The sequence below is a fragment of the Salvelinus alpinus genome, chromosome 9 (genome assembly GCF_045679555.1).
Source record: "Salvelinus alpinus chromosome 9, SLU_Salpinus.1, whole genome shotgun sequence".
In the NCBI taxonomy this organism is placed as follows: domain Eukaryota; kingdom Metazoa; phylum Chordata; class Actinopteri; order Salmoniformes; family Salmonidae; genus Salvelinus; species Salvelinus alpinus.
Window position 1 is genome coordinate 79,666,743 of NC_092094.1, and position 24,142 is coordinate 79,690,884.

The 24,142-nt window shown below is 43.2% G+C and overlaps 1 protein-coding gene across 5 annotated transcripts in view; it reads right to left on the reverse strand.

Annotated features, from left to right (window-relative positions):
- LOC139530697 (centrosomal protein kizuna-like) overlaps positions 1-24,142 on the reverse strand; it is a 42,915-nt gene that overhangs the window by 15,191 nt on the left and 3,582 nt on the right. For 2 of the 5 annotated variants that reach the window (XM_071327323.1, XM_071327327.1), the window contains exons 4-13: positions 23,519-23,596; positions 21,119-21,728; positions 20,588-20,915; positions 17,217-17,336; positions 16,391-16,555; positions 14,968-15,118; positions 10,826-10,988; positions 10,247-10,309; positions 8,867-8,947; positions 8,528-8,597 (exon numbers count right to left, since the gene is read on the reverse strand). In XM_071327323.1, the coding sequence (XP_071183424.1) occupies positions 8,528-8,597; positions 8,867-8,947; positions 10,247-10,309; positions 10,826-10,988; positions 14,968-15,118; positions 16,391-16,555; positions 17,217-17,336; positions 20,588-20,915; positions 21,119-21,728; positions 23,519-23,596 (1,829 nt within the window). Of the gene's footprint in view, positions 1-5,057; positions 5,162-7,958; positions 7,999-8,527; positions 8,598-8,866; positions 8,948-10,246; positions 10,310-10,825; positions 10,989-14,967; positions 15,119-16,390; positions 16,556-17,216; positions 17,337-20,587; positions 20,916-21,118; positions 21,729-23,518; positions 23,597-24,142 lie in introns of those variants that run through there. The other 3 variants (XM_071327324.1, XM_071327326.1, XM_071327325.1) reach the window with 3 other exon arrangements.

Sequence of the window (24,142 nt, forward strand, 5' to 3'; positions counted from 1 at the left end):
GAAATAAAAAACTAATAAGAGATAAAAGTAACATGTAATTAATGAGCAGCAGTAAAACAACAATAGCGAGACTATATACAGGGGGGTACCAGTACAGAGTCAATGTGCGGGGGTACCAGTTAGTCGAGGTAATATGTACATGAAGGTAGAGTTATTAAAGTGACTATGCATAGATGATAACAACAGAGAGTAGCAGCAGTGTAAGGGGGGGGGGGGATGCAAATAGTCTGGGTAGCCATTTGATTAGATGTTCGGGAGTTTCATGGCTTGGGGTAGAAGCTGTTTAGAAGCCTCTTGGACCTAGACTTGGCGCTCCAATACCGCTTGCCGTGCAGTAGCAGAGAGAACAGTCTATGACTTGGTTGGTTGGAGTCTTTGACAATTTTTAGGGCCTTCCTCTGGCACCGCCTGTATAGAGGTCCTGGATGACAGGAAGCTTTGCCCCTTGATGTACTGGGCCGTACGCAATACCCTCTGTAGTGCCTTGCGGTCGGAGGCCGAGCAGTTGCCATACCAGGCAGTGATGCAACCAGTCAGGATGCTCTCGGTGGTGCAGGTGTAGAACCTTTTGAAGATCTGAGGACCCATGCCAAATCTTTTCAGTCTCCTGAGGGGGACTAGGTTTTGTCGTGGCCTCTTCACGACTGTCTTGGTGTGCATGGACCGTGGTAGTTTGTTGGTGATGTGGACACCAAGGAACTTGAAGCTCTCAACCTGCTCCACTACAGCCCTGTCGATGAGAATGTGGGCGTGCTCGGTCCTCTTTTTCCTGTAGTCCACAATCATGTCCTTTGTCTTGATCACATTGAGGGAGAGGTTGTTGTCCTGGCACCACACGGTCAGGTCTCTGACCTCCTCCCTATAGGCTGTCTCGTCGTTGTCGGTGATCAGGCCTACCACTGTTGTGTCATCGGCAAACTTCATGGTGTTGGAGTCGTGCCTGGCCGTGCATTCATAAGTGAACAGGGAGTACAGGAGGGGACTGAGCACGCACCCCTGAGGGGCCCCTGTGTTGAGGATCAGCGTGGCGGATGTGTTGTTACCTACCCTTACCACCCGGGGGTGGCCCGTCAGGAAGTCCAGGATCCAGTTGCAGAGGTAGGTGTTTAGTCCCAGGGTCCTTAGCTTATTGATGAGCTTTGAGGGCACTATGGTATAGAACGCTGAGCTGTAGTCAATGTATAGCATTCTCACATAGGTGTTCCTTTTGTCCATGTGGGAAAGGGCAGTGTGAAGTGCAATGGAGATCGCATCATCTGTGGATCTGTTGGGGCGGTATGCAAATTGGAGTGGGTCTAGGGTTTCTGGGATGCTGGTGTTGATGTAAGCCATGACCAGCCTTTCAAAGCACTTCATCGCTACAGACGTGAGTGCTACGGGTCGGTAGTCGTTTAGGCAGGTTACCTTAGTGTCCTTGGGCACAGGGACTATGGTGGTCTGCTTAAAACATGTTGGTATTAGACCCGGACAGGGAGAGGTTGAAAATGTTGGTTGGTCAGCGCATGCTCCAGTACACGTTATGGTAATCCGTCTGGCCCTGCGGCCTTGTGAATGTTGACCTGTTTAAAAAGGTCTTACTCACATCGTCAGTGGAGAGCATGATCACACAGTCTTCCGGAACAGCTGGTGCTTGCATGCATGTTTTAGTGTTATTTGCCTCGAAGCAAGCATAGAAGTAGTTTAGCTCGTCTGGTACTCGTGTCATTGAGCAGCTCTCGGCTGTGCTTCCCTTTGTAGTTTGTAATGGTTTGTAGGCCCTGCCACACCTGACGTGCGTCAAAACCGGTGTAGTACGATTCAATCTTAGTCCTGTATTGACATTTTGCCTGTTTGATGGTTTGTCGAAGGGCATAGCAAGATTTCTTATAAGCTTCCGGGTTAGAGTCCCGCTCCTTGAAAGCGGCAGCTCTAGCCTTTAGCTCAGTGCGGATGTTGCTTGTAATTCATGGGTTCTGGTTGGGGAATGTACGCACGGTCACTGTTTGGATGAAGTCATCGATACACTTATTGATGGAAACCAATGACTGATGTGGTGTACTCCTCAATGCCATCGGAGGAATCCAGGAACATATTCCAGTCTGTGCTAGCAAAACAGTCCTGTAGCTTAGCATCTGCTTCAACTGACCACTTTTTATTGATCTAGTCACTGGTGCTTCCTGCTTTAATTTTTGCTTGTAAGCAGGAATCAGGAGAATAGAATTATGGTCAGATTTGCCAAATGGAGGGCGAGGGAGAGCTTTGTATGCGTCTCTATGTGTGGAGTAAAGGTGGTCCAGAGTTCTTTTCCCTCTGGTTGCACATTTAACATGCTGATAGAAATGTGGTAAGACCAATTTAAGTTTCCCTGCATTAAAGTCCACAGCCACTAGGAGAAAAACCTTGAGACTTCCTTAGATATAGTGCACCAGCTGTTATTTACAAAAATACATAGTCCGCCACCCCTTATCTTATCAGACGCCGCCGTTCTATCCTGCCGATACAGCGTATAACCAGCCAGCTGTATGTTGATAATGTTGTCGGTCAGCCACGACTCCGTGAAGCATAAGATATTACAGTTTTGAATGTCCCGTTGGTAGGTCAATCTTCCGCGTAGGTCATCGATTTTATTTTCCAAAGATTGCACATTGGGGGTTTATTCGATTGCCTTCGAATTCCCTCCGGACCTTTTTTCTCCGCCTTCTCTTCACACAAATGACGGGGATCTGGGCCTGTTCCCGGGAAAGCAGTACGTCATTCACCTCGGGCTCGTCGGACTAGTTAAAGTAACAAAAGGATTCTGCCAGTTCGTGGTGAGTTAATCACAGTCCTGATGTCCAGAAGTTATTTTCGGTCATAAGAGATGGTAGCAGCAACATTATGTACAAAATATGTTAGAAAATAAAAAAGTTACAAACAACGCAAACAAACAAACAAAAAAAACACGTAAAAATGTCAGCCTTCTTCTCCGGCGCCATTTGGCCCTAATCTATGGATTTCACATGACTGGGCAAGGGCACAGCCATGGGTGAGCCTGGGAGGGCATAGGCCCACCCACTGTGGAGCCAAGCCCAGGCAATCAAAATGAGTTTTTCCACACTAAATGGCTTTATTACAGGCAGCACTCCCCTCAGATGATCCCACAGCTGAAGAAATTCAATGTGGAGGTCCTGGGCTGGCATGGTTACACGTGGTCTGCGGTTGTGAGGCCAGTTGGACATTAAGCAAAATTCTCTAAAACAACGCTTATGGTAGAGAAATGAACATCCAATTCTCTGGCAACAGCTCTGGTGGACATTCCTGCAGTCAGCACCCCAATTGCACACGCTTTCAAAACTTGAGACATCTGTGGCATTGTGTTGTGTGACAAAACTGATTGGCCTTTTATTGTCCACAGCACATGTTGCACCTGTGTAATGATTAATCAGCTTCTTGATATGCCACACCTGTCAGGTGGATGGAATATCTTGGCAAATGAGAAATGCACAATAACAGGGATGTAAACAAATTTGTGCAAAACATTTGAGAGAAATACATTTTTTGTGCATATGGAACATTTCTGGGATATTTTATTTCAGCGCATGAAACATGGGACAAATACTTTACATGTAGCATTATATGTTTGTTCAGTGTACAAATTGTTTTAACTACCTAAGTTAGACAACTTACTTATTGGAATGTGACACATTTTCTTATTCCATTTTCTACTTACTTTTGTCATGAATAGAAATGAAAACACTTTACATTGTGTGATTAAAAGCCCAGTGCAGTCAAAAAGTAGATTTTCCTGTGTTGTATATACATTGAGTATACAAAATATTATGCTCTTTCCATGACATAGCTTAGACCGGGATTCACCTTGTTAGTCTATGATCCCTTATTGATGTCAGCTGTTAAATCCACTTCAAATCAGCGTAGATGAAGGGGAGCAGACAGGTTAAAGAAGGATTTTTAAGCCTTGAAACAATTAAGACATGGATTGTGCATGTGTGCCATTCAGAGTGCAATCAGAAAGTATTCAGACCCCTTAACTTTTTCCACATTTTGTTACGTTACAGCCTTATTCTAAAAATCGGTTAGTCCCCCCCCCCCCTCTCATCAATCTACACACAATACCCCATAATGACAAAGCAAAAACAGGTTTTTAGAAATGTTTGCAAATTTATTTAAAAAACTGAAATATCACATTTATATAAATATTCAGACCCTTTACGCAGTACTTTGTTGAAGCACCTTTGGGAGCGATTGAAGCCTCGAGTCTTCTTGAGTATGACACTACAAGCTTGGCACACCTGTATTGTGAAATTTCTCCCATTCTTCTCTGCAGATCCTCTCAAGCTCTATCAGGTTGGATGGGGAGCGTCACTACACAGCTATTTTCAAGTCTCTCCAGAGATCAGGTTCAAGTCCAGGCTCTGGCTGGGCCACTCAAGGACATTCAGAGACTTGACCCGAAGCCACGCCTGCGTTGTCTTGGCTGTGTGCTTAGGGTCATTGTCCTGTTGGAAGGTGAACCTACGCACGAGGTCCTGAGCGCTGTGGAGCAGGTTTTCATCAAGGATCTCTCTGTACTTTGCTCGGGTTCATCTTTCCCTCTATCCTGACTAGTCTCCCAGTTCCTGCCAGTGACAAATATCTCCACACCATGATGCTGCCATCACCATGATTCACCGTAGGGATGGTGCCACGTTTCCTCTAGATATGACGCTTCGCATTCAGGCCAAAGAGTTCAATCTTGGTTTCATCACACCAGCGAATCTTGCTTCTCATGGTCTGAGAATCTTTAGGTGCCTTTAGGCTAACTCCAAGTGGGCTGTCATGTGCCTTTTACTGAGAAGTGGCTTCCATCTGGCCACTCTATCATAAAGGCCTGATTGGTGGAGTGCTGCAGAGATGGTTGTCCTTTTGGAAGGTTCGCTCATCTCCACAGAGGAACTCTGGAGCTTTATCAGAGCAACCAGTGGGTATTTGGTCACCTCCCTGACCAAGGCCCTTCTCCCCCGATTGCTCAGTTTGGCCGGGCTGCCAGCTCTAGGAAGAGTCTTGGTGGTTCCAAACATCTTCCATTTAAGAATGATGGAGGCCACTGTGTTCTTGGAGACCTTCAATGCTTCAGAAATGTTTTGGTACTCTTCCCCAGATCTGTGCCGCGACACAATCCTGTCTCGGAGCTCTACGAACAATTCTGAGGACAAAAGGGTGGGGTCGGGGGGGCTGTTTGAAAAGACCACCTGAAATTCAGCCTGTTTTTGTGGGAGGGAGTTTTGGCCTTGCATGGTGACATCCCCATGCGGTAAATTAGTCGATAAACAAATATGAGAGTGCTAAACCGCTCTGCCAATAACAGCAAATTTTCAGTTTTCCACTCAAACCACTCCCAGACAGCCCTAGTATAATTCTTGCTTGAGAAATTGCTATTTGCTAAGAAGCTAATTTTAGTTCTTTTTTTAACCATTTTAATTGAAGACAATCACAGTATGGTACTTAATTGCTACCCGTAAAAACGTCTGCTTTAACCTATTAGACAGATGTATACACTATATGAATACTGTTAGATATGGTGTGATTGACTGTGGGAGGAGGAGAGGACCTCCTCTGACAGTATCACCTCAATGCTGTCTGTTTCTCTTGCCCAGTCCCAAATCAACTCACAGTGGGCTATATGGAGTTACACCCATATTGCTTACACAATTACAATGCTTTCAGATCTACAAATGAAGGGCCATCAAGTGTCTAGGGGTAGGAGCAAGCATTTGTTTTTAGACTGGGCATGTGTCTGCCTTTGCCATGAATTCACAACGGGGGAAAAATTGTCACCATATTATTTCTCTGCCGAAAGTCTCTGAACACATTTCTGTCAGCTGTGTTCTAAATCAGGCTCTGTTAGTTTGTCTGCATGTTCGTTGGTCTCTCTACCTGTTCGTTGGTCTCTCTACCTGGCACCTTCTGGTGCCTGATCTCGGTTTTTCCTCCCTCTCGCTCTCCCTTCCTCTCCCTCCCTCCCAGTGTTCTGTGAGAGATGCCACACACATCGCTTCCTCCTGCCTCTCCTCCAGAGGGCTAACTTCTGATTATGACACTTTGTCTGTCTGAGTGATTGGGGGGGCGAATGCCTGTGCACATCCTGTTGTCCAAGGGAACGCTCCACACTAATTGTCAAGGTTTTTGTCAAGCAGGAAGAAGGCATTACAAACACATCACTCACTGATTACTGGAGAGGGAGAGATCACCTATGTTTTCTTTTTCAGTGTGAGAATCTTTTCTTAGATCAAGGCCAGGACAACAACAAAAAAAGGGAAAAAAAGCGAAGAAAATATAAAAACAAGAAAGGAAATGGAACATCTGAAATGCCTACAGTAAAACAAAGAAAAACAGCACAATGAATCTTGCACAACAGGAAGCAGTGGCATGCACCCCCAGACAAAGCGGAACAAGTAGTCTTTACATGGAGTGCAGCTGCTTATTAAGTCTCACTCCTTGCATTATTCCTTTCATCCCCACTCAACCACAAAGTGATTTTGCTTTACCACTCACAATGGCAGCAAAAGATTTCTAATGGATGAATCCTTAATAAACTGTTGTTGCAGCTCAGTCTGCTTGGCCGTGACTTATAATACAATAAACAGCACATTCTATACTCTCTGAAAAACACTGTGTGGAGGAGAGAAAAATACTGAATATGAAAGACCTTGATTCTCTCCAATGCCATAATAGTGAAATGAGCACATATAAATGTGTTAAGAGTATTTCTTTGCATCTTGTATCGACTGCGTGTATTTAATCTGTAAAGCTTATTAAAGGCAGAGTCATTGCTATGCAAAGAGGCACCCAGCGCTTTTCCGCTTTTCAGCTGAGTGTAGTGTTTGGCCAATAGGACTGCCCCCCCCGCCTCTCATTCTGCATTCATAACATGCAACATTTGCACAATGCATCTCTCAAAGGCTCCTGAATAGAGGACTGTAATACTCATGTAAACAACTGCAAACCAATTACTTAATGAATTGGGCCCACACATAATGAGGAGCCACACAAAGGCCTATAAATGCATTTTTTTGCACCAAAGCCTCTGCTTTAAACTACAATCCCTCAGCTGTAGTCTAGGCTTAACTGGAAAATCATAATTATTGTCTAAGACAACAGAGAGGAAGCCATTTTTTGAGTCCAGCCACAGAGTCGTTTGATGTCACTCATCAGCTCACTGACAAAATGAAGCAAATCATTTAAAAAAAGGATGAAGTAGAGGGGAAGAGAGGAAAATACATAAGGACAGGGTGAGAGAGAGGAATAGAGAAAGGGGAAGAGAAAGGGGGAAAGAGATGGGGAGAGAGACATTGAGATAGAGAAAGACATGGCAGAGCATGCTGCAGTGTTATGCTTCTGTTCAAGTGCAGGGTTTCCAGACCACTTGTAGAAGCAATAAAGCACAAGAAGTGACTGTGGTAAGTGGAATGCTTAAAACGGAAGCATCCGGGGGTGGGGAATCACAGAGGAGCAGGAAAGAGGTGCGATGGTGACCGCTCTTAGCTGTCGCTCTACAACAGATCACTCCTCCCCTGACCAGATTAGGTGTCAAGCATGCAAAACTAGTCATTAGTCTCATTTCAATAATTTATGCACAGGACCAACACGGCCACAGTGGCCAATCAGAGTGGTGTGATTCTCTCCATTTCCTCGACATTTACATGCGTTTTATCGCCTTCCCATGCTCCTTAATGACAGTGGAGACAGAGCGATCAGAGGGTCTGGAGTCTGAAATTGGCTCATGTTTATTAAAGAGGTATAGTCATTGGGCTGGCACTGGCAGACAGTAGCGCCTCAATAGAACTGGGCCATTATGCCCTTCCCTCTGCTAATAGGTAGACTGAGAGACCCGCTGGCCTGGCCAGGGAGACGCACACTTTGGGCCCTTGTGTCAGCGTGGTGCCCAGTAATCACATGAAATCAGAGAAGATTATTCCTCATAACGTTTACCCAGCCATTACCTTCCCAAATGGGCTCCCGGTGAAGAGTCGCTCTGAGGACCTACAATTGCAGATTTTGATGAAGTCGTGTTGATATTCAAATGTGTGAAAAACATGCAGCTATTCAGACGTTCTTTTCCTACCACTCAACACTTTGATTTGAGCAGCCTAAATGCAATTCAGGACGTGGGGAAGCTCTGGAAATGAAGGGATGTGTCATCTTAAAACTCCTCCTTGTAAGTCTTCTTTTCAAAACAGTTGTTTCTGATTTTCTATTTGTTGAAACACAGTTTGTACACATAGTACAAACCATTTGGGGTCGGATTGGATTTTCCAAACTAGTTTAGTTGGCAACGGTCTGGTTTTATAGCTAGCCTCCTAAAACAAAAACCCAATAAATAGTGAGAGCAGGCATTAGGCTTGATAACAGTCTGGCCTTTTGTTATCATGCACAAGTTAATGGGTGGCGCCCCCTTGATCTAATGGAAATTAACAGGGAATTATGAGCGCTACATGCAGATGTACATCATTCACTTTGGTGTCTGGTGGCCTATTTCCATAAAGGGAGTGAAGAAGAACAATGTCCTTACCAAGGGTAAGGGTCTTGATGAGAGGAGCGCTCAACCCTCACAGTATTCTCTTCATGGCCATCATTTATTCCTTAAAGAGCAAACAAGACAGATCAAACATTTTGACGTGCATCTAATTACACGATAATCTATGTTGTGTATTGACATGTAGGTAAATAGACGGAGAGGAAAAGCACAGAAGACTGACAAAATAAAACCTGTACACATGGTGGTATTCTTTATACAACACTTGTGCCAATTCTTTATAGAACAGTGAGACATATGGTCAGTGTTGACTGATGATTAGGCCACGGTGGCTCACTGGAGGGATGGGGTGGTGCAGGCGCTGTTTCCCCTTACCTGACAGATCCTCCTCGTCTCCAGAGCTCTGCTGCCTTGCCTGCGTGGCAGACTGTTTAAGCAGCTGATATGCTTTTGTCTCTGTTCCAAAAACACAAAATGTCGGAGTTAAATATTGACTCAAGGCCCAGGTTTCCAACTTTCAGATGCTGTGTGTTTGATGAGACAACACGCTCCGATGGCTGGCTCTTTGGGCCTTCTGATGAACAGTGTGTCAAAACACAGCGCAGGGCCGACTAAGCTGTGTATTTAAGCAGTGTGCATACACACGCCAAGGGGAGTAACAGTTTCCACGACACCATAACCACCCTCCACCTTATCTTTGCATCAGGTTGGCAGGCACCCCAACTCGGAAGAGAGATTTTCTTTCAATAAAACACTAACTACTTCCATATACAGTGGATTAGGTCTGATATTTGAGAACTACACAGGCTTTACAATCTATAGAGCAGCTAGCTGTATGTCATAAATGGCCAATTGTCTCAAGTTGATGACACTAACACACTACGGTAAATCGAAACATAAAAGCGTTATATATGGTCGTTTTAATCCAAGTTCAGGCCAGGGGTCGAGTTTACGCATCCAAGCGTGCTATCCATAGGCAAGAATCCTTTGAACTCTGTGGGCAACAAATGTATGTTTGGCCTTCCAGAAATGATGAAACAATAGAACATTTGTATGCCAAATATATCTAAGTATCTGTCCATTGTAGTTGTCTGTCAAATCGTTTGCTCGGACTAACAAGTGCATGTCACTTTGAGCATGTACAGCCACACTATATTAACTCATTACCTTTGGTTGCCCAGCAGTGCCTCCAGCCATGAAACTGGACTGGAAATGTTTCTTTTCAAAACAATATTTTGCTTTTAATTAGTTGAGAGTTGAAACTGGACTAGTTCTGTGGTCCTGCGTCCTTGGGGGTGTTCCATACATGAAACACCCAGTAGGAAATCCCATAGCCTAGTGTAATAAGAAATCATTTTAAATTTCTGAGATTCTGGCTGTGGACTAGTACACAGGCCGCTTTCAGATCCCATCTTTTCAAGTCTGCTGCTGCACAGCATTGTTTATAAGATAATGAGAACCAATGACAGATCTTTGGCTACACCCCGGTGTCCTGACAATTAAACAGCTGCATTATGCGGGGCGCAAATTATCAATTTGGCCTCGCCTCTGCTCTGGCCGGCTGAAAACACGCACTGTTTCTCCAATATAATTAGAGGAACTGCACAGCTCTTCAGGTGGGACTTTGACCCCAGATTCACCTTGATCATCCTACCACAGCCATCCATTTAAAAAGAGCCCATTATCGGCTGCTGTGGGAGGAAAACAAACGGCACACAAGAACTCTGAATGCAGGGCTCGGTACTGCCTTTTTACCTTTAATAGGAATACTTTCCACGGGGCTCTCGTCTTGGCTGTCCTCTTCACCACTTTGTAGTCCTGTAAGAAAGGGAGGCCCACACAGAGCTCAGAGACAGGGGGAGGCTAGGCTGGGACTCTGGGTTTCCCTTTGTCTGAATAGAAGGCCCTATGAAGACTGAGGCTGCCAGGGATTCAGAAAGAGGCCTATGGTGAAAGTGTTGTGATTCTTTGTCATATGGGGGAAGTTTCCTTTCAGTGCAGCGATTGCTCATACTTAACAGAAATGGCACCATTCTACAAACGCTCACATCCCAACCTCTCTGTCTCACTGGGCAATTACTGACTTTTCTCAGTTTGAAATGTTGTGTAAACTTAAGTTGCAGTATGTGCAAATTACTTCTGATTGAAAGAATTATAGTCTAAAAACATTCGCATCATTGGACAGGGTCATAATCAAAACTTCCCTTGTTAGTTTTAATCTTGAGGCTGGTTATACAGTTCATTATCATAACCGGAGAGTGATGCATCACTACAAAGGAGTAGCACATTAGCTACCAACTGGCCAGACATAAATGGTGAGAGAGGGATAATGACCTTGCATCCCTGAGGCGCGGTGCTCCTGAGAAGGTCTGGCTGGTTGGACCTCCGCAACGCTGTCGTTGAGGAACGAGGGAAGGCCACAGGATGAAGACTCACTCTCCACCGAAGGGCACTCCTCACTGGACCGGGACAGAAGTGTCCTCAGCAGCACTTTGGCCTGCAACCATGGCAAATTAAAACCACATTCTAACTGCTCCCACATTGTGAAAATAACTAGAAATTCTCTCTGGTTTAAGCAAAAGAGATTATCCTCTCCCTCTCTTTCTACTCTCACACACACACACACACTCCTCTCATCCATGAGATTAGACAAGTGCCTAAAGAACGCAATCATCCTCGCGTTAACGTGAAATGCGTTAAGTTATCTCCACTTGGCGGAGAGGATTGAGACAAACTGCTCTCTTCCTTCCTCTCAATTTATCTCCCGGGAGAAGAGGACACACACAATTAAGAAGAGCTGCTCCATGTGAGGAGGAGGAGGAGGAGGGAGATGGACACGGTGATTCCATTCACCGTATCAAACCAGCCATCATCATCATCATCTGAGCGATAGGCCCTCTCTTGTCTTCAAAGCCTGCCTCTCGGCTCAGACGGCTGTTCACAACTTTTAATGAGCGTTAATATGAAGGGGAAGATCAGGAGGATTTAGAAACAGACAAACCTGTACAATATTAGTTGTGATCGGCAGGTCATCGGGAGACTGATAGCGCGTACAGTCTTTCAAATCCTGAGAGGAGAACAAACACCCAATCTGATCTTTTCTTCCTACTCAACACTCACAATCCAAAATGTCCTGATCCCTCCTCGTGATATTTCTCTTTTTAAATATATTCAAAATGCACCACGTAGTGGAGAGCGCTCTTACAAACCACTGCAATTGAAATATCAATGAATGCAACGGTTGGCCCTTCAATATTCAAAGGGTCTCTGAGTGTGCATGCGAGATGCATGCTCCCGTTGGTCACAGAGTGGTGAAGGCTGTGTGGCAAGACGTGAATGGAAATTCTGTTTGGGCTCGTGTGTGAGAATGAAGGAGAATAAGCTGTTGTGTGGGTTTGTGAGAGGGGGCAAGAGAGAGAGAAGGGGCGAGAGAGAGAGAGGGCGAGAGAGAGGGATAATGAGAGAGAGAGAGAGAGGTTTACACTCAGGCTCTTCCTGATGCGCTTGGACATGGTGATCAGGATTGCGGAACCTCTCTTCTCTTTGTCAGTTCATATTTTTAAGAGCCTCTACAGCCTCGCAAGAACCAGAGCTAAAATGCTAGCAGCCTTTTCAGGAGATTGGACACAAATAAGATTGAATATAAATCAGTTTCAAAAAAGAACAAAGAAATAAACAAATATTCCCTACTCAATCAAATGTTAAGATATTCTGTACAGACCTACTCATTGATTTGTGATACAGTTACAGTCAGAAGTTTACATAAACTAGTTTTAATGACTCCAACGTAAGTGTTTCAACCACTCCACAAATTTCTTGTTAACAAACTATAGTTTTGGCAAGTCGGTTAGGACATCTACTTTGTGCATGACACAAGTCATTTGTCCAACACTTGTTTACAGACAGATTATTTCACTGTATCACAATTCCAGTGGGTCAGAAGTTTACATACACTAAGTTGACTGTGCCTTTAAACAGCTTGGAAAATGATGTCATGGCTTTAGAAGCTTCTGATAGGCTAATTGACATCATTTGAGTCAATTGGAGGTGTACCTGTGGATATATTTCAAGGCCTACCTTCAAACTCAGTGCCTCTTTGCTTGACATCATGGGAAAATCAAAAGAAATCAGCCAAGACCTCAGAAAAACAATTGTAGACCGCCACAAGTCTGGTTCATCCTTGGGAGCAATTTCCAAACGCCTGAAGGTACCACGTTCATCTGTACAAACAATAGTACGCAAGTATAAACACCATGGGACCACGCAGCCGTCATACCGCTCAGGAAGGAGACGCGTTCTGTCTCCTAGAGATGAACATACTTTGGTGCGAAAAGTGCAAATCAATCCCAGAACAACAGCAAAGTACTTTGTGAAGATGCTGGAGGAAACAGATACAAAAGTATCTATATCCACAGTAAAAACCAGTCCTATAATCGACATAACCTGAAAGGCCTCTCAGCAAGGAAGAAGCCACTGCTCCAAAACCGCCATACAAAAGTCAGACTACGGTTAGCAACTGCACATTGGGACAAAGATCGTACTTTTTGGAGAAATGTCCTCTGGTCTGATGAAACAAAAATAGACCATAATGACCATTGTTATGTTTGGAGGAAAAAGGGGGAGGCTTGCAAGCCGAAGAACACCATCCCAACCGTGAAGCATGGGGGTGGCATCATCCTGTTGTGGGGGTGCTTTGCTGTAGGAGGGACTGGTGCACTTCACAAAATAGATGGCATCATGAGGTAGGAAAATTATGTGGATATATTGAAGCAACATCTCAAGACATCAGTCAAGAAGTTAAAGCTTGGTCGCAAATGGGTCTTCCAAATGGACAATGACCCCAAGCATACTTCCAAAGTTGTGGCAAAATGACTTAAGGAAAACAAAGTCAAGGTATTGGAGTGGCCATCACAAAGCCCTGACCTCAATCCTATAGAAAATGTGTGGGCAGAACTGAAAAAGCGTGTGCGAGCAAGGAGGCCTACAAACCTGACTCAGTTACACTAGCTCTGTCAGGAGGAATGAGCCAAAATTCACCCAACTTATTGTGGGAAGCGTGTGGAAGGCTACTCAAAACATTTGACCCAAGTTAAACAATTTAAAGGCAATGCTACCAAATACTAATTGAGTGTATGTAAACTTCTGACCCACTGGGAATGCGATGAAAGAAATAAAACATTCGCTCTACTAATATTCTGACATTTCACATTTTTAAAATAAAGTGGTGATCCTAACGGACCTAAGACAGGGAATTTTTACGAGGATTAAATGTCAGAAATTGTGAAAAACTGGGTTTAAATGTATTTGGCTAAGGTGTATGTAAACTTCCGACTTCAACTGTACATGTGTCAAATTTACAATGACAACCCTGAGCACACAAACAAAGAAAGCAACAGAGGATTCAGGAAGGAAGATGAGTAGCAATGATGGTACCTTACTCTTATCTCAATCTTTCAGCCTCTGTGGGCCTGGTGAATAGTCTGTGTCATTTCATGGCCGGTTTAATTGGGCATGCTCTGCTGCAAGGTCAATGAGTAGGGAATTTCAAAGACTCCCGCCTCTGTTGTGAAGAAGGTCTAATGGCTGCCTCATTCACGTGGGCCTGGGCCACAGCAATACTTCAGCTAATAACAAATTAAAGGCCTGTGTTTTTCAGGACAATAAGCCACAGGATGAAAGGAGTCTGGGCAGAGCCTGTTATTTGCGATTAGCGGATGGGTCAGAGTTTCCTTTTGGTCAAGGTCACCCTGTGTAGCAATCTGATGAACGGGAAGCACTACATTTCACACACACACACAAAGTGCTATTGCCTTCTTAACATCGAATGTCCACACAATGGCTAGTTACTATCTTTAAAAGACAACTAACTTATGAAATCCCTTGCTATGACATCTTGTTGTCTGAGGTGTAGTACTGTAAGTCTGTACAGATGTTTTATCCGTGTCTCCTGAGTGGCGCAGCAGTCTAAGGCACTCTGCATCGCAGTGCTAGAGTCAGAACTACAGACCCGGGTCACAACCGGACGTGATCGGGTGTCCCATTGGGCAGCGCACAATTGGCCCACCGTTGTCCAGGTTAGGGGAGGGTTTGGCCGGAGGGGCTTTACTTGGCTCATCGCGCTCTAGCAAATCCTTGTGGCGGGCCGGGCGCCTGCAGGCTGACCTTGATCGTCAGGCAAACGGTGTTTCCTCCGACACATTGGTGCAGCTGGCTTCAAGGTGAAGCGCGCGGGTGTTAAGAAGCGCGGTTTGGCGGGTCATGTTTTGGAGAACGTATGACTCAAACTTCGCCTCCCGAGCCCGTTGGGGAGTTTGCAGTGATGACATAAGATCGAAAATAGAAAAGGGGTTAAAATAATTCTAAATAATAATAAAATAAAGAAATAAGTATATCCTTGTAATGCATGACATGTGCATGACAGAGTTTGTACTGTAGGAAAAGGTACTGTACTTTGAAGTGTATTGTGAGACGCATACCTTGGCACTATAGGAGGCATTGTATGGCAGCAGCAGTGGAGTGAACAGCTGGACGAGGCGCTCGGGGGTGAGGACATGGTGGTCCTTCAGCAGAAGGGCGTGCTTGAACCAGCGATCCCACAGAGGAGCAGCATCAGGGGGGAGACGAGAGCTGCAGCGTGGAGGACACGCAGTACCGTGAGCGAAGATCACAGGCTTGTATCTTACCACAGTAAGATACAACATAAACATACTTCATTACAGTGAGAGAATGCATTTTATACTTATACTGTCCATCTATATAGTGTAAACACTTCAAATATAAATGATTATGGAGTTGGGTCATTCATGCACGTAATGGTGAGAAAAAAAACTCAACATTTGTAGATGGAAAGAAACACACATGGTACACCTAAAGAAAAGGTAGTGTAGTTTGACATCTTGATATATTGACCAAAGTTGGCTTATTTTATATTTGTGAATTGAAGTTAACCTAATGACACATAAGTTGGCTACATACTGAGAAAAGGTCAAGCGACCACAGTAGGGTATAAAAGATACTGTATCTCAAGACACTTTCTTTTTGCCTGAATACAATAAGGTATTCAGGCATAGCAGAGCTTGGAGCTATAGTTCAAAATGGAGCTCCTCATTATCAAAAGAAACCAGCCACAGATAGGGCATTTCATTTGCTCATGACATTCACACACAGAGTTACTGCTTGAGGTAACACAAATGACCTTTACATTTGTGGAGGATGGAGATGTGTTCACGGACATTCAATTCAATCTCAACCTGTTCTAAATACGTGCTTCCCCTCTCCTCTGAACTCCAATCAAACCTTCAAGAAAAATGCACAGGAACTAATCTGCTCTTTGTCTGAAAAGTGGAATTCATCTTTGAATCGGTTCACTTTTCATTTGGACGGTGAGATTGTCTATTGGACTCGGTCACTTTTAGAGCACTGATATCTCTGCTCAATGACTCCATTATAGCTCACATTTATTACAGGAGCAGAGTTGAAAATGTTCCCGTCTTGACTCACTCAGACTTGATGGAATATTTAGCAAATATAATAGTAAGGGACCCTGAAGCAGCAACACACATTTTTCTACCTGGGTTTCTACAGCACATACATGCCGTCTTAAATAATTACCAAGTAATTATCAAAAAATAATATCAAAAGCAAGTAATAATTTTCTCTAGAAAGAAAAAAAAGGACGCAAAGGAGAAAATAAACATTCTGTACATGAAGGCTCAATTTCAAAGGGTCATAACATTACTGACCAGCATGAACCTGAAGATCATTTTAACTGCCTCACCTAACACACACTTCTATATACGATTGAACAGAAATGCATCGAATGATAAATCCCATTTTCAAAACAGTGACATCAACAAACAAAAAAAGACTTATCTGGTGCAGAGTTCAAAGAAGCCTTACCTTATTTTCCTGGCCTCGGTGGTGGACCAGTTGGAGCTAACTAGCTCTTCGGGTAACAGGCAACCCATTGACATGGTCCATGACAACCTCTGAAGCTGGTGAAGGACGACTGCTCCACATGCATCAAGGTCCTCTCCATTCAAGCCTGCCCTGGCGTTACAAAGGCTGACGAAGATATAGAGCGGAGTGAGCCATCGCCATGGAACCCGGGGCTCAGTCCAGCAGCCCACAGGTCAGGAGTATAGAGCACAGCAGCTGTTCTCAGTACACCCCATGTTAGGGATGAGCCCCAACACACACAAGCCCCAAACACATGGCAAAGGCCACAGCAGGAGAACAACAGACACAATTCACTGTCTGACAACTAGGTGACAGTAGTTCTGATCATTCTGGCAAAAAGGCAAGAAGTTGGGAATGTTATTTCCTTCCCTGCTATTCTATTGCAAACGCTTATTGATAATAAAACATTTGTATCTTTATCCTCTTGTACAAAAATGTAATATATTTAGAAAAAAGTGGTCACTTTCGTTTCAAATGACACATAGCCAGTGAATTTCAATGACTCCCAAATGCCAGGAGGACCATAATTCAGCAGCAAAGTGAGGTTACTATGACAATCCTGTGTCTTTGAAAAACCCTTAGAAACCAAGATGTGCTGCAAGAGCATTGTTGGTGCCAAGTGATGACACTTCATTTAAAGTGAGAGCCCTTGGCGGCAGGCTAATACATTTCCCCCAGATCCATGAACACTGGTTGATAATGAAAATAATTGCAGACAAACTCAAGACAAAGACCAAAATCGTTTCTAAATACGGAAAGAGCTTACCTGATCACTTTATTGCGTTTGCTATCGCCAAGTGACGAGACACAGTACACACTTCTTTCTCCTCTGTGGAATCGTTCTTCGATGCTCTCCAGTAGATGGAAGAATCCCTCCATGGACAGTCTGAAAGAACATATATATCAAATGAAGACACAGAAACAAAATGTCTGACTGGATTTGAACCATATGTGTGTACAGATTTTTCCTCTCTCTGTGTGGGTTTAAGAGATCAAGGCACTATGGTAGCATTTGTATTGATTGACATGTCAGAGATGGGCCTTCAACCATTCAATTCAATGTCAATTGATGCAGAGTGAATACCAGGCAGGAAAATAAAGTGCCTCAGCACTGGGTACACAGCTAATAAACTGAGGGATTAGGAGCATAGAACAAAACTGTCCTTGTGTCTCATTTCAATATAAACAGGGGCCTGGAAATTATTATAGAAAAACACTAATTTCATCCATATTCGGACAGCTAACATAGCCCAACCTCCCAACAAGAAAAAACCCAAGATGATTTCTTTTGGTGAAAGATTTACAATTTAATCTGGCCATGTGAGGCTGTAAAATGAGAAATGGGTGCCTAATGCATGTGGATTTGGGGAATCCATCTCTTTCTTGAGCATTAAGCTCTGGGTGGCCCTCATTGAATTCCCCAGAAACCCCAGCCGAGATCCTGAGCCCCCCAACATAAAAGGGGCAAAAAGAATGTATGACAATCTATAATGGGCTCCAGGGTTAGAGGTCAGCAAACAATTGCTCCTTCCCTTTTGCAGGTTGTTTCCTGGTAACATCCTGATTAAGCTGGCAGCTTGAATTATATCCATGACATGTAGTGCACCATCCATCTGCGCTAAGTCCTCTTCAATGCAGCTGAAGTAGCATGGGTAAAAGCTCTGCCTTTTTTCCTCCCGTCAGCGTGGGCCTTGAAATCGTCATCAACTTTCTCTACATTTTATTTGTCAGTGCTCTTCAAAAAGGGACCTTTTTACTAAAAAAAGGGAATTAGTTGTATGCACCAAACCTCTCCGTATTGTTGTGAGGGCTTCATCGCGAGGTCTCATACCACACGTTTGGTGTTGCTGTGTGTGTCTGAGTCTCGACATCATCAGGAGTGTATTATTAGTAGGGATGGAGGGGGGTCAGCCTCTGGCGAGCGATATAACACTGACACTGTGTACAGTGGAGATTTCACCATGATTTCCTAAATGTAATGGTCTCAACATGAGTGATTGGTGTCAGATCACTTTCAGGGCATTATTTTCACACACAAAGAAAAGGGAAAATGCTGGAAAAGACTAATAGTTGTAAAACAAATAACACTGTACAATAATTCTCACTATTAAACGGTTGTATGTGAGAGTAAACAATAACCAGTCAATTCAGACTAACCAGTACAATCCAGACAGCCTTTGTCCGTTTGGAACCCTTTCTAAGTAATGCCCTTGATTAAGGGGGTTCGTACTCAGACACTTCATATAGCTACAGACTCTCCACATGATTTTAGAAAAAAAACATCTCACAGCTGACATAGCCATGACGTTGTTGTCTTAACAACAACATAATACAAGTAATTCCCAGTCACCACAAGAGACATTACACAGTATCTTCTAATTATGTACATATTTCCATCACCACAACAACAAAAAAGTAACTACTTTTTATTACTTATTTGTTAATATTAAGATAATTTTACTGCACTAAAGAGAGCTTACGGATAAGCATTTCACTATCACTGTATCAGTGTTTTTTTTTTTTTTTCTTTTTTTTTTTTACTTGTCATGTTTTGTGTGGACCCAAGAAAGAATAGTTGCTAATTCTGCAAAAGCTAATGGGGATCCTAAATAAATAAACACTGCATCCCTGTGAAAGACTCCAGCCATTACGATGAGCACTAAAGAAAACCCAAGAGGGTTTCTGTTCTCTACTCCCTCACCCAGGTCACACCAGGGGGAAATATAATGGAATAATGGAATGAATTGCCAACGCTTGTTTTCCTGCCTGGGAGCTGAATGGGAAAAGCGATATAAACTCTAACCTTGACGTTGAGTGAGGCCACGTGGCACTGGAGACAGGCTGCTCTGAGCTTCACATCAAAGCTTTGTTTTTCCCCGCCTCATACACAGGGCTCCATGTTAACAATGGAGAGCTCAGATTCTCCCCTCCCCATCACCGCCACAACCAACCACTCTACAGCTTCTCTAAAGGGCACAGTGGAACATTTAAATAGAGTACACAACATCTAAACAAAAACATTCATTGTTCAGGTTCTAAGTACAATAATTTGTCTGTTTTATTTTCATTCCATGTCAAACTTCAACCCTGATACCAAGCAAACAATTTAAAAAAAAAATTGTATCAGATCAAATGTTAAAATAGTTTGGACTGTAAAAGAAAATGCTGTATTATTGTGGCCTTGGAAAACATTTGTACAATACACATGCACAACTGGAAGATGAGGCCTATGCATTGAGGAATATACACCCATGCATTGCAACATCTAAATCACAGACAAGCTACAGTTATTTATAAGAAATACCTTTGAGTTTCACCCCCAAACAGTTACTTGTCTACCAACACATATACTGAGAATTATCATAACACATAGAGGAAAGATGCGTATTACAGCTATGTCTATAGCCTGCAATCTGACGTTTTTCAGAGGACAGTAAAGATCTGGATTGATGGACAGAAATTGTCTCTCCCTTCACTGTGCAAGCCATCACAAGCAATCCTTAAAATCAGAGGACACCAAGCGCTGGATTTCTTAGTGTGAGTGCCTGTCCACATGCCCACCCTCCAGAACACTCTATGGAGCCACAAATGTCCTCCTCCACTGACACTTCCTGAGGTCTCCCAAGCAGAAAATTGCTCTGTTACAGCATTATCTTGGATTATGGCAATAATGTTTGTCACGGGTCATAAACCCTCCCTATAAGGTGCACTGAGGCTAAAGCGGCTGCTGCTGAGAAGCAGTGAGTGCGGTGGGTCGTGTGGAGCGGGACTCCCACCATCCTCTCTGACGGCTACAGATGTGGCGCAAGTCAACTGTCTTGAGCAGAATCTCCAGTGCAGCCTAGTTATCCTGCAGCCCAGTTCAGCTTGGCCACTCTGGAACATGCTCATGTAGAGCTGTAGCTTTGCTGCTTTAGCATGCCCCTCTGTTTAATTTACTCAACAATAAAACTGAATTAAACAGATAGTCTGGGAGGAAAATGTAGGAAAATGTTTACAAAATTAAAAAGAACTGTGTTTGTTATGATGGCTGACATAAGGGTTTAATTGAATGTCATCAAATGAATAGACAGCTCTTTCCAGTGCAGTGCAACACTTCACTGAGACCGAAATGTAAAGTACATAACGAACTCCTACCTTTTCAATGGGATTTCTGGAGACGTGGATTCGCTACGTGATTCTGGTCTGTTCCTAGGCTCTGGAGTGTCCAGTGATTGACTGTGAACACTGGCGCTGCGGAGCTCCCTCTCGCTGGGTGGAATAGCACTCCTCTGTGGTGGGCTGTCTGTCCTCCTGGTGTGGCTGGCTGTGCTCCTGGTGTGGCTGGCTACATGGACTACACCCTCTGGCACCTTTGGTAGCTCAGCCAGGTCAGACTCAGTCAGGGAGATGGACAGGTCACTACCACTGCTGGTCACTGACAGCTCCATACTGGAACTGGATCTACTAAGGGTTTCACTCTTCTCTGAAAACACACAAACAGGCTATTTGAATCAGTGTGAATATGTAGCATTATAAGTAAAAATATATGCATTTCAGCAGTTCCTTAAAAGGAACACGTTTCAATCAAATTGCTAAGGAATAGAATACTAGCTAGTACAGTGAAACAACATACAGAGTCTGGATATCTTCTGGCATGTAATATCTTTCAGTAATAAGATCACCAACCTGGCACATCTTGAGATTCTTTTCCCAAGTCAGTTTGAGGAGGTGATCTTTGCAGAACTCTCTCCACATCTTCTTTTATGCTCTCCTGATGACCAGAGCCTCTACCCCGAGTGTATTCTGCAGGTGAATTCCTGTCCCACATATGGCTGATAGTGTCGGGCGATGGGCTATTCTTCTCAGGCCTCGTCAAGGTCACTCGAGGTGAAGTCAGTTGTTCATCACCTCCAAAAGGCACGCCGGCGCTCGCTGTTAAGGTACGAACAGATGGAACCACTGCCGCCGTCCTTTCATGTTTGTCACACAAATTACAGCCGTCGGGGGAATCTTTTGAGCCTGAAATGTCAACTGATAAAGATGCTCCGCTGTCGGCAACGACCTCTCTGGAAACTTTGGAGTCATTCAAAAGGCCACTTTGCAGGCATTCCGAGGCATGCGAGAGATGATTTGGCGAATGACGCTCCGCTTGTCGTAAGTGTATACTTGTGGTGGCATCTTCAGTCGCGTAACTTCTGGAGGTCTGGCGACCCATGAAGATTACAGATGGTTGGCGTAAAGCCCTGGCCTGTGGTGAGGGGGACTCACCCTGAGGGTGGCAATTCAACAAATCTCCCTGAAAAACAGGAAACAATAAAAAAAGGTAACCCATTCACGGTTACTCAATGTCAAATAGCAAAATGTTTATCAAAAGCAATGCATTTTGGAGATTAGATCTAGGGTTGCAGGTGTATTGTGTAACTCCAGTTAAATTGACTGCTAATTCATATCATTATGCTCAAATAATATCCCCAAGAGCAACATTTTTTCTTGTCACAGTCCACATTCCAATTTGAGCAATGAACATTCGAAATAAAATGGTACTTCAATTAATATATAATCATAATAACACGACGTACCATAGACAAGATTGGCAAAATAGCATGAAATGGTCAAGGATACCCTTCAGCCACAAGCAGCAAAGACATCTTAAGTTGGTGTTGGTATAATATTGCTCCTACAATTTTCTGCTTCTATAATTCTGTTTATTCTCCTAAAAATGCAACACTTGCAAATTAGGTTAGAAGGGCTTTTTCTTCAAAATCAAACAGTGGAGTGTTTTAAAAGTATCACTTTTTCTGTTAAAAACGCTGTTTATTTGGGTCAAGGTCATATTTATTTCCAAACCCTTTCAGAAGAATGTTACACGATCAATGTTTCTAACTTCTAATCGTATAAGCAATCCTCTGTACAAGTTGTGATTCATGTCTGCTATGGCACCAAGGGGGTCGGAGAGAAAGCTAAAAAACCTTCCTCCAAACATAATAACAAAAAGTATGGCTTCTGTTTCTTTTCTGATAAGAGTCTTAAATACCAAACAGTTAGCTGCTTAATAACATTCACTGTAAACCATGCAGCTCTGCCCAGCAGATCCACAAAGTAGGTAAAAAATAGGAAAAGTTAATTTCTTGGCTGAGTGATTCCATCGGTAGCTGCAGGGCAAAGTAGAAAGTGTTTCACTAAAGTAGCAATTGATTCTTCTATCAATCTGCGGCACGCGCGTGCTCTTCCAAGGAATGTATTAAATATGAAAATCATATCCCGTTATCATCTGTCTCCAGCTTTCAGCCCGGTAAGCTTCCCTTAATGAATGCTGTAGCCTGAGGGACATGCACACTGCCAGCAATGGCTTGTATGCATAATGGAGTGACGGTACCATTTTGCTCATTACAATATCGCCAAGCTGAGGGGGGGGTTGTGCACACAGTCACAAGTGACTGCTCTAGACAGCATGCTCCAAGTTATTATGAGATGTCTTAGACATTTCATCTAAAAGAGCTTTAACTGCGTTAAGTGAAGGAAGAAGCAGCTATAGGCTTGAACTACATCGCTTGTACAGATGCACCAGCCAGGATTAGACACCTGCATTATTACAGACACAGTTAAAATGTATACTGCTCTACAGATTTGCTCTGCATAATGTCTACTTTTCTTTGTTGTTCCAAAGCTGAAAACACAGTTTGATAGAGCTAAGATTTGCATTATCCTTACAAAAAAAGAGATTTGCCATAAGAAGAGAATACTGTGTAAGTCAAATATTTTTGGCCAAATCTTCTGGAATTCTAAAATATATGAATTGCATAATACATGGTACACATTTCCCAAAGACTATTTTAGACTGTATAACTTTTTAATCATATAAATGACCCTTATATAAAATGAATTGTACAAAACATAGGGCACCCTGCATTAACAAACAGCAGACTACTACTACAGCCAGAATGAAACATACCGGTAGCTTAGTTGCAAGTCATGTATGTTCTTTGAAAAATGTGTTAATTTATTCTAATCAAAGGTTAGGCTTACATCTATCTTCTAATTTACTTTTTTTTGTAATTTCAAGAGACTCTTAATTATTATTATTACCTTGTCTATTTTAAGATTTGGCTCTTCTTTCTTCTGCCTTGCTGCCATAAATCTGGAAATTCTATTCAAGCATTCAACCTGAGAAATTCAGGAAAAATAGTCAAGTAGAGCACAATTCATTTAGCAAATGTCCCTTTTCAAAGTGATCAATAATTCTATATCTATTGTACCGTTTTTCAATGCGGCTAAAAAAAAAGGGATACATCGTTGGACATTGTCCTTATCAGAGAAATCTACATAATGAACATGTCATTATCTCGGTAATTGTATACATAGGATGTTTCTTCAGTGTGATAAAACCGTGTTAAACATGTTCTGCAAACACATTTAAAAACATAGACAAGAGGAGCTGGTGAAATCCAAAGTGTACAAACATGAGAGTTAGTCACCTCGGGTATTCCCCAGTGAGTGTCCTCCATGGTGCCTGCAACACGCTTAATCATCTGAGTAGCCAGACTGACTGCCCTAATCCCAACTCCAATTAAACAGTCTAATGGTGCAGTTAAGGGCACTGGGATTAACTCCAACATCCCAGGCCTTTTCTTCAAAACAATACCAATTGCACACAAAAAAAGCGACTTCTGTTTATCAAAATTACTAAATACACTTGTTATCTATTTGCAC